The sequence below is a fragment of the Prunus dulcis genome, chromosome 3 (genome assembly GCF_902201215.1).
Source record: "Prunus dulcis chromosome 3, ALMONDv2, whole genome shotgun sequence".
NCBI classification, from domain to species: Eukaryota; Viridiplantae; Streptophyta; class Magnoliopsida; order Rosales; family Rosaceae; genus Prunus; species Prunus dulcis.
Window position 1 is genome coordinate 5,808,657 of NC_047652.1, and position 10,339 is coordinate 5,818,995.

Genomic DNA, 10,339 nt, shown 5'->3' on the forward strand with positions numbered 1-10,339 from the left:
ATATTTATTTTTTTTCTGCAACTTTTCATCCCCCTCCTTACTCCGTCTCTCTCGCTCTCTACCCTTTGCTCTCCATCTCCCTGTCTCCTTCTCCTTATGAACCATAAGAAAGTGGAATGTCTGTTGTCTTTAGCCAATGACTTGCTCCATGTAAGAACAAACCAACTGTAAACTGCCTCGCAATCTCTTCACTGCAATTCTTTTTATAGCCTCCCCATTTGACCTAGTGCCTTGTATCTGATCCAGGTCCAAAATTCAAGTACTCTATGTACTCCACGGTTTCCATAGTGATTTGATTTGGGTCTGTTCCTCTAAGTCAAGCAGATCGGCTTAAGTTCTTAATATACTAGTTTTTTGGTTGATTATTGGGTGGACAGCTGATTCCATGGAGGACTAGGATATTTTTTGAGGTAGAAGATACACACTTCTAGAAATTCAACTACTTGTACGCCTATCACAATATTTGGTGTTTTTTCAAATGATTAGCTTAGTAGAAATTTGGCGACTGGAGTTGACAGGGAGAAGAGATGGAGAGCAAAGGGTGGAGAGCGAGGGCAGAGGGGGAGAGAGACACGGAGTAAGGAAGGGGGATGAAAAGTTGCAGAAAAAAAATTGGAATTTTCATTAAAAAATTATTTAATTATTTTTATCCACATGTCACAATATAATTGGACAGGTGAGCTCCACTTATCTTTCACGTCACGCTTAACAGAATTTATAAATCATTTGTGATAAAAAGCTCAAACGTTAAGGATTATTAGTGTCATAAAAAAACTTCAAGGACCATTCGTGATAATGTCGTAAACGTAGAGGACCATTTGTGATAAAAAGTCATTGCATTATAATTTTCTAAAATCATTTTCTTGAGGAAAAAGTTTTAATGACAAAAATATCGGGTGTCCATGTACTCGACGAGCTTCCCGTTTACTTGGCAGAAGGCCAAATGGGAATAGCATACTCAACCTCGACCAACTCTCCCTTGTCATCCCATCTACTCAATTAAACATGTCACTAATGGATGCGAAATACAGTCAGGGTTTAGGGTTTTCCACTTTTCATCATTTTGGTTTCATAACAATTTAGCTGAGGCGCATAATGAACTTTCACTTAGGTACAATCTCATCTGGGTTTTCTGAATATTTCAATTTGGTCCATTCCGTCCATTCCCAACTTAGAAATGTTCATCTGGATTGCGATACATTGCGAATTTGCAAACATTGAAACAGAATGGCTCTCATTTCTTGATTAATGCCCACTGATTTGTTCTGAAATTGCACCTGGGTTTTCTTGAATTTCAGCTCCAACTATGTCTGGAGCTTAGTTTTCTTCTGGGTTCTTTGACATTTCAACAAACAGTTTGAGCTCCAACTTGGTTTCAAGTTCTGTACCAACATGAGCGATTCTGGACCTACTTGCCAATTCTTTACCCCATATCTTGAATCCGGTGACAACAAGCATCAACTAAAGCCTGAATTTCCTAATGCGGATAAAGATTTCAAAGATCTCTCTGACATTGAAAGCCAACCTTTCAAGAAACCCAGAACTTCTGAAGTTGTATTGATCTCTACGATTCCCACGGCGCAGAATAAAATGTTGCATTGTAATTTCAAAACCAGACTTTGCAATAACTTCAAAATGGGCAATTGCCATTATAGGCGGGGATGTTGTTTTGCCCATGGAATTAGTGATCTCCGCAAGACTTGGCGTAATTGGCAAGGACTGGAAACTGAGGAGGGCTTCAAGGCCAGGACTTGTGATCATAGAAGAACTTCTAATGATGTATGCAGATTGTTCTTTAATGGGGGAAAATGCACATATGGAGACAAATGCCGCTATCCTCATCATGTAACTCCTGAAAACATCAGAGAGAAGTCAGCGATAAGCATTTCAACTACTGGGGCTCACATTGGTGGTTCTGGTCAATTTTACAGAAAGAGGTCTTTGGGTATGGATTTTGACTCTACTAAAAGTTTAATTTGTTGAAAATGTTGATTATTTTGGGTCCAGCATATTTTTTCGTGCATATCATAGTTTTGCTGATGATTACTTGCTATAAGTTTGGTCATATGAATATTTTACATGTTATATTCTTGGTATATTTCACCTTTATTAATCTAACTAATGTAATGAAGTAACATTGGTGTGCTAAAATTCAAATTTATTATTAGTCATAGCTTAAGTGTAAGGGACATAGGAAATTGTTTATTTTACTTATTTTGCTTATTTTGCCTAGAACATGAAAAAAAAATTGGTTGCTTGACCTCATTAAAGTATGTCTGGCCCATTGTGAGGATCAATTGATTTCTCATGAGTCATGCCCCATAAGAACTCTAGTTTCGTTTCATTGGTTCATTATGTCAGAAGAGGCACCCAGGGGATATTGGTCTAATGGACTTGGTATTTGGAATGCGTGATTGGTGATGGTATTCATAATGCTGTTGCAATTTTCTCAATTCTTATTTAGAAGGTGACCAGGCTTCTCCAAGGAAATTGATATTAGATATGTATGATTTCATAGTGGCCTTATAAGGTTTTTGCTCTTTTTGCAAGTTGGTTTATAAGCTTATGGAGAGCGATATAGTCTTTCAGTGCCTGGTTGTCTGCTTGATGCATCGAATGTTTGACATGAACTTGATTACTCTTCTCTTAAATTTTTTTTTTGTTGTTGTTGTATTGACAGAGTTTCTTTACCTTTTTTTTTTTTTCATGTGCTCTAAAGAGAAATGGTAAGTTGATAATGTACATAACCTTCATTTTGGGCATTTGAGCACTATTTTGTTTTTAAAGTACATAACCTTCATCTTGTACTGATCATTACAAAAATGGCACCCATTATCGGTAGCCATTTGTAGTGATGAACCAGAGGCAGTTATGATATCCTGCAGAACCAATCTGGAGTCATGAATTGCTGATTGTTCACATTCATCAATGTCCCTTTTGATTGACTAAGAGATGCTCAATGTTGTGGGATGTGCAATGATTCTCAGAAAACTAAACTCCGAGTCGTATCATTGTTTTACAGAACTAATGAAGCTTTGTGGCTATATGGCAGTGGAATCTGGAAGTGTGCAGAATTCGAGGACTTCTTCTACAAGTATGTCAAAACGTAGGATGGGAATTGGGGCTACTTATCACAAACAAGTGCAGGGTAGGGAATGTGACTTCAAGTGGAATGAACTCGAGAAAATGAGTCGCATCTATGCTGATTGGATTGAAGATATCCCCCTTGTACATGGCTCATCAAGTAAAGCGGAGTGCTGATCGAGTTTAGTTTGATATGTGTAAAGGAAGAGATTAGTTCTGTATTCTTCTTGTACAGATAGGAAGTTTGTTGTGTTTTCCTAGATCTAACACCTTAATTTTGTTGAACAAGTGTGGGATTGACGTTTGATCTCGATACATGGCTTACAGCTTAATAATCAGAAGATGCTTCGTATGACTCCAACTCTGCTGAATCAGGAGAATCCAACTCGACCAGAAAACCAGCAAACCTAAGTCCCTACAAAGAGGGCTTCTTATATCTTGATTTTCCCCTATCTCTGTTATCCAGGGATTTCAGTCGTTACTTTGCTTTTGTAAAGGCATGTTTTCTTTTTACAAGATGTGGTGTGTCAAATGGATGTACCTAGCAGAAAATTGGTTCGTGTAGTGTGAACTGACTTGAAAATGTTATTTGCAAGTGACTCTCAGAGAATGCTCCTTAGCTATGTGTGTTCTTGGTTGTGTGTGTATGAATCTGATTTGTGGCTGCTCAAAATCTACCGTATGCGTTTGCTGTTGTGTTAGACTCTAGTAATTCCAGTTGGTAAATTTGTAGAAAATGAGTAATGAGGAATGGTTGGTGTTTCTTTAAATGTTGTTTTCAGCAACATTTGATAACTATGCTCTTTGCATTTATTGTTCAGTGTTTCAAATTCTTAAGCTCTTGTTCCTACTGTTTCCATGGTTCTATTGCTGCCAAATTCTTGATGCATCTCTACTTTCCCAATATTCCTTTTCTATGGAATTAAAATTTGCGACGACACAGTAGTTCATCTCTTTATCATCATGCCATTTTTAGGATGCAGAAGCGATGAGGGAAATGCAGAGTGCTTTAAGATTTGATGAACCTCAGAGTGGATAGGCCAGCGGACATGCTATTTGTAAACAGGTCGTCCAAGAAGTTGAGCAAGTTGCTCTACAAAGCTGGTGCTTTATGATTTTTATTTTTATTTTTTTCAATTATTGCGTCATCTGTAGTGTAGTGTAGCTTTGCTCACCAGTAAAAGTACGTTAAAAAATATCAAAAGTTCAAAACTTTACTGAATGCGAAGGGTTTTTTACTGTGCCGCAATCTGATTGTTTTTCTATATTTTCTATATTCTGTTATAATATAATATATATTAATTTCAGTTTTCCCTTAATTTTTTTTAGTTCCTTATAATTTCCATCTTTTAATTTAGAATTTTTATTATTATGAAAAATACTGAAATACCCTTGAAATGGGGTGATCTGCAGTGGTGTGACAAACTACGGATTTTGAAAACATATATATGGGATAAAATTGTAGCAATGGCCCCTAGACTAAGACCAAACTTTACTTTTCTTCTCTTTGGTCCCTGGATTGAGAAAGTTCCGAAATTTCAAAAACAAAAGTCGAAATCATCAAAATAGAGCCTTACCTCCCTTCTTGGCCCTCCAGACTCAAACTATTGAAAAACACGTACGTGTACTTAAATAAATAGAATATTTCAAAGGTATAGCCGGGCGGCCATACCGGGTTTTTAATTTTTTTTTAATAAAAATAGTATAGCCGGGCGGCTATACTTATTTTGACACTTGGACCCCTTAACGGCAGATGGGTCCCTTTTTTACAAATGGTATAGCCGGGCGGCTATACTCGGTGATTCTAAAAATAGTATCGCCGCCCGGCTATACTATTTTCCACACGTGGCTCCTATTGCTCGGCGAGTTCTCTTTTTATATAAATAAATGGCGGCTGTACTCATGTTTTTGGTTTTTTTTTTAAAATAGTATAGCTGTGCGGCTACACCTATTTTGACTAAGCAGGTCCCTTTTATATATATAAATAGTGTAGCCGATGGGCTATACTCGTTTTTTTATTTTTCCAAAAAATAGTATAGCCGTTCCGCCTTACTAGGTTTTATTAATGATTAAAAAATATTATAGCCGCTCGGCTATACCTATTTTGACTCGTGGCACCTGCTCACAAGGCGGGTTATCTTTTTTTATATGTAAATAGCATAGCCGAGCGGCAATCCTCGGTTTTTTATTTATTGTTTTTTAAAATAGTACAGTCGCGTGGCTATGCTAATTCTATAAAAAATTTGGGAAAACCGAAAAAATGGTTCCACATTAGAAAACTTCTAAACATCTTTGAATTTCAATAGAAGCGTCTCCTTTACTGTACATGGGTCGCTTCTAAAATAGAGCCAGCTCATTAACAGTGAAGATGATCACCACCCTATCAGAATCACAGACTTGCTGACCATGGGAATCAAAATATGTCCTTTCACTTTTCATAAAAGGTGTTTGTACCATAACTGACCGAGCAACTAGCTAGGCTAGATCATTCGAGTGCCATGCTTTGAGAGGTCATCACCTTAGCCAAAGAAGCATCATCACAAATCACAACTCTAAGCAAAGCAAGAGGAGTCCCACATCGGAAAACTACAAGAGATGGAGACTCCCCCTCACCTATAAAAGAAGACTACTCTTTCCTTAGAAGGGGATTGGCTCTTGAGTACTCTCTCTTCTGGATCCATCTCTAGGCTGAGCTTCTCACTTGTTATCTCTATATTTGGGTCTAATCCCTTTGTACAAATGTAAACAAACATTATCATAATGAGAACACCCTTCTCCGTGGACGTAGCCCATCATTCGGGTGAACCACGGATATCTTGTCTTCTATATGTTTATCGTTTGCCCAAATCCTCACACACTTGGTGAAGGTCCTCACCTTCATCCATCATCCATCACACCTCATCACTAAGTTGGACTCAACCTTGGCCTAACCATTTTGAGCATCAACAGTTTGGCGCCGTCTGTGGGAATCAACACAAAAAGCTTCTGTCGTTTCCCCCTTTTTCAGTGTCCTTCGGCACTCTTACAATCGGCATCACCTAAGTTGCCGTTCGGCAATCCCATGCTGAAGCAACCGTGAGTGCCAAAAGAGTGACATGCAGAAGATAAATCCTTGCAATATAATAGTCCAGAAGAAGAGGAAGTATGTGGGCCACCATAGTTTTTTTTACATGCCTTACCGTTCGGCACCTTTGATGAATATTGATGAGTGGGCTTCCAAAAGATAAGATCTCCATTTCTTATCTTGTGTCTTTATTTTATTCCCATTTGCCAACATAAATGGTACAAGTCCACCAATCTATTAGCCAATCATAATGTAGGTATCATTTTGCATGTCTTGCATGGCCAAACCACCATCTCAATTCAAAGTGCCATTCCACCAAAAAAAAATGGCTAGACCCTTGCCGAACGGCAAGGGCCATGGAGAAATTTTGGAGTCTCAAATTTTCAAATGGCCCGGCTCCTTCGAAGGCCTAGCTCCGGAGCACCAAAAAAAATGGCTAGACCCTTGCCGAACGGCAAGGGCCATGGAGAAATTTTGGAGTCTTAAATTTTCGAATGGCCCGGCTCCTTCGAAGGCCTAGCTCCCGAGCAAGCTTTGGGACTTCGGCACCCCCGTGCCTAGCCACGTTACCTTCGGCACCCCAGTGCCTAGCCACATCGCCTTGCGACATGCAAGCTTTGGGCCTTCGGCACTCCCGTGCCTAGCCACATCGCCTTGCGACATAGAAGCTTTGTGCCTTCGGCACCCTCGTGCCTAGCCACACCTTGTGTCACCTTCGGCACCCCCGTGCCTAAGTACATGTCCTGCAACATGCAAGTCTTATGCCTTCGGCCCCCTCGTGCCTAGGCCCATTGCCTTGCGACATGCAATTCTTATGCCTTCGGCACCCTCGTGCCTAGGCACATTGCCTTGCGACATGCAAGCTTTGTGCCTTCGGCATCCCCTTTACCTTCGGCACCCTCGTGCCAAGTTCTCTCCCTTCCAAATGTCCTTCTTACCCGGGACTTAGGGGACTATGGGCAGTGCACTATACAGCTTGGAAGATGAACTATGGTGTTGCTCGGCCAGTGCACTTAAAATTACAAGTCCCCAACCAAGAAGTACCTTCTTACTCGAGAACTTGGGGGACTACTGTTTGTACCATAACTGACCGAGCAACTAGCTAGGCTAGATCATTCGAGTGCCATGCTTTGAGAGGTCATCACCTTAGCCAAAGAAGCATCACCACAAATCACAACTCTAAGCAAAGCAAGAGGAGTCCCACATCGGAAAACTACAAGAGATGGAGACTCCCCTCACCTATAAAAGAAGACTACTCTTTCCTTAGAAGGGGACTGGCTCTTGAGTACTCTCTCTTCTGGATCCATCTCTAGGCTGAGCTTCTCACTTGTTATCTCTATATTTGGGTCTAATCCCCTTGTACAAATGTAAACAAACATTATCATAATGAGAACACCTTTCTCCGTGGACGTAGCCCATCATTCGGGTGAACCACGTATATCTTGTCTTCTATATGTTTATCGTTTGCCCAAATCCTCACACACTTGGTGAAGGTCCTCATCTTCATCCATCATCCATCACACCTCATCACTAAGTTGGACTCAACCTTGGCCTAACCATTTTGAGCATCAACAAAAGGAACCTAAAGGCTTCTGTTTCCCAGTTCAACTTGCTGCCCCTATCCAAATGAACTCTTAACAAAGATTCTTGGTCAATTTGGGGGTATCCAAATGTACTCTTAACAAAGCTTCTTGGTCAAACACAATTGTCTTGTTTTGTATGTACTTAGATCTGAAAGTGAACTTCTCACAAGCTCCAGTTATAGTTCTCATGTATGTACTTAGATCTGTATATGAAGTAAAGCAGGACTGTCATGTATATGTATCTCGTATTTTCCACAAGTTGGAATTTTATACTTTAAAATTATACATTTAGTTCGCATATAAAGCAGGACTGTCATGTATATGTATCTCGTATTTTCCAGAGACTTAGGTTGGTGATATTGTCAGTTGCTTTAGGGTTCAAAACTCCCAATCTCCATTTTCACCTCATTTTTGACTTGCAAGGTGCATGGTGTGGCTGCATTACATCTATGTGCTCTCTGTCTATAATTTTTTCTCTCATGCAATGCAAGATGAGAGACTCCATGTCAAGAAGGGTGTTGTGAGCTTGATGCTCCATTCTCTTTCACTTGTCTTCACTTCACTCCCTTTTTATTGTAAGTCTAGCCAACTGGTGTTTTTCCTTTGAAGACATTCTTTCCAGATTTAATATAACACATTCTTGGTATGATTAGGGCTCATACATAGGGTGTTGTTACTTTTGCAATTGTGTGAGTTGGCTTTATTTTAAAAACATGCAGAAAACTCAACACCCACCAGCTTGGTTCTGCCTTGGCTTTATGTCTCCTCCATATTAAGCACAGACACAATTCCGTTCTACTCTTATTATCACAAGTGCTTTCATGCATTAGGCCAATGCCAGTCAAAAATCTGATGATTCATATGACATTTAAGGGCTGGTAAGGACAAATTAATATCAAATGATTGTTGAGTAAAATTAAAAATAATTTTTTGTTTTTATTTTATTAATTTTTCTTCATCTTTCATGCCCTTTTTAAATGTTTTCTTATCTCTTCACCACTTACCACAAAAAAAGAAGAAGAAACTCTGAAAAATAGACCTAGGCGCTAGGCGGCTCCTAGGCGTTAGGCGGGAGAACACTGTCGCGAGTTCACCATAAACGTTAGGGGTAGGCCAGGGAGTTAGGCGGCCTGGGTGGGTCGGGTGGCTACTTCTCTACTCTTCTCAACCCAACCAGTGGCGGCAACGGCTTCTTCTCTACTCGTCAGAGGTATCTTTGAAGTTTTCTTCTTTTCTTTGTAGCTGCTGCTGGGCTAATCTTATTTCAAGGGCGTGCAAGAGGAGATGATGGAGGCAGAGAGAGATGAGAGAGGATGGAGGTAGAGAGAGATGGGAGGTGGTGGAGGCGGAGAGATGAGAGAGGATGATGAAGTTGCGTGATTTTTTTTATAAAAAAAAAAAAAAAATTAGGTTTTCTTCAAAACAACGTTTTTTGAGGTTTTGGTTTCTTTGAACATTGGTTTTAAGTTAAACGCACGTTTTAACTTTTAACATTCCATTTTTGTTTTTGTTTTTTGTTTGACTCCCCCAATTAGGCCTCATCATTCGGCCCGCGGGCTCATGGGCCGATGGGGGCCCGCCCGGCCCATCAAAAAAAACCCGGGCCTGCCAGTTATGGGCTTTGAGATGGCCCGGCGTGCCTTGGGTTGGGCTAGGCTTGGGCTTGGGTGTTTGAAGCCCGGCCAGGCCCATTGGCCCAGCCCAATTAAGCCCAAGAAAGCCCGGCCCAGCCCACCCACAAAAGCCCGGCCCGTTAGGCCTGGATACATATATAATTATGTATAAATAAGAGTTTATGATTAGGATTATATCACTTAAATCACATATATAATTTGTTTCATTTCATTTACTTTTTTTTACTCATTCCTAGTTTATAATTGGATGATTAGCACATTAATTTGTGTCAATTATTAATACAACAATTATATATATAAATAAGATGAACAACATATCATATCACGAAACATAATCGTACACAACTACAAAAAAGCAAAAAGACGACGGTAAATCACCGTCGTGTATTCAGTTTTTCAGCGGTCGTGGAATCCATCGTCATCTTTTCCCTAATAAACCACGACGCTAAATCACCGTCGTTGTTAAAATATACAACGTCATCAACAAATAAAAAACGACGTCTTTGTACTGCAAAAAGATCGAAAAAAGCAGTCGGGGTTGAGAATATACGACCAACTCTCTAAACAAACCGTCGTTAAAAAGGAAAAATATGACACATATTAACAGAACAAGGCCGCAAAATAGACATACAACGACGAAAAATAAAATAATACGCCGTTAAATATCATTTTCACGACAACAAAAAATATGACGTCTTTAAGGACATTAGAAGACGACGTTATTTATTCCTACTACGTCGCCTAGATAAAACCAGCCGTCGTATAATACATTTTCCACTTCGATTTTTCTATAAAAGATGACGTGGAAATAGTTGTCGGTGTCATTATTTACGACGTATGTATTTATATAATAGACGTTGAAAAACAAACAACGTCGGTTACTAATATATGAGAGTCGTATTACAAAATTTGTACGTCCTATTTTCAGAAACAAACAACGACGATAAATATTAGACGTTGTTAAATAAAACAAC

The 10,339-nt window shown here is 39.5% G+C and overlaps 1 protein-coding gene across 1 annotated transcript; it reads left to right on the forward strand.

Moving 5' to 3' along the window:
- Positions 1-922: 922 nt before the first annotated feature.
- Positions 923-3,778, forward strand: LOC117622592 (zinc finger CCCH domain-containing protein 28-like). Its single transcript, XM_034353327.1, has 2 exons — positions 923-1,945; positions 3,023-3,778. Exons 1-2 carry the CDS (start codon positions 1,393-1,395, stop codon positions 3,259-3,261), a joined length of 792 nt encoding a protein of 263 aa, XP_034209218.1. The 5' UTR covers positions 923-1,392; the 3' UTR covers positions 3,262-3,778.
- The last annotated feature ends 6,561 nt before the right edge of the window (positions 3,779-10,339 follow it).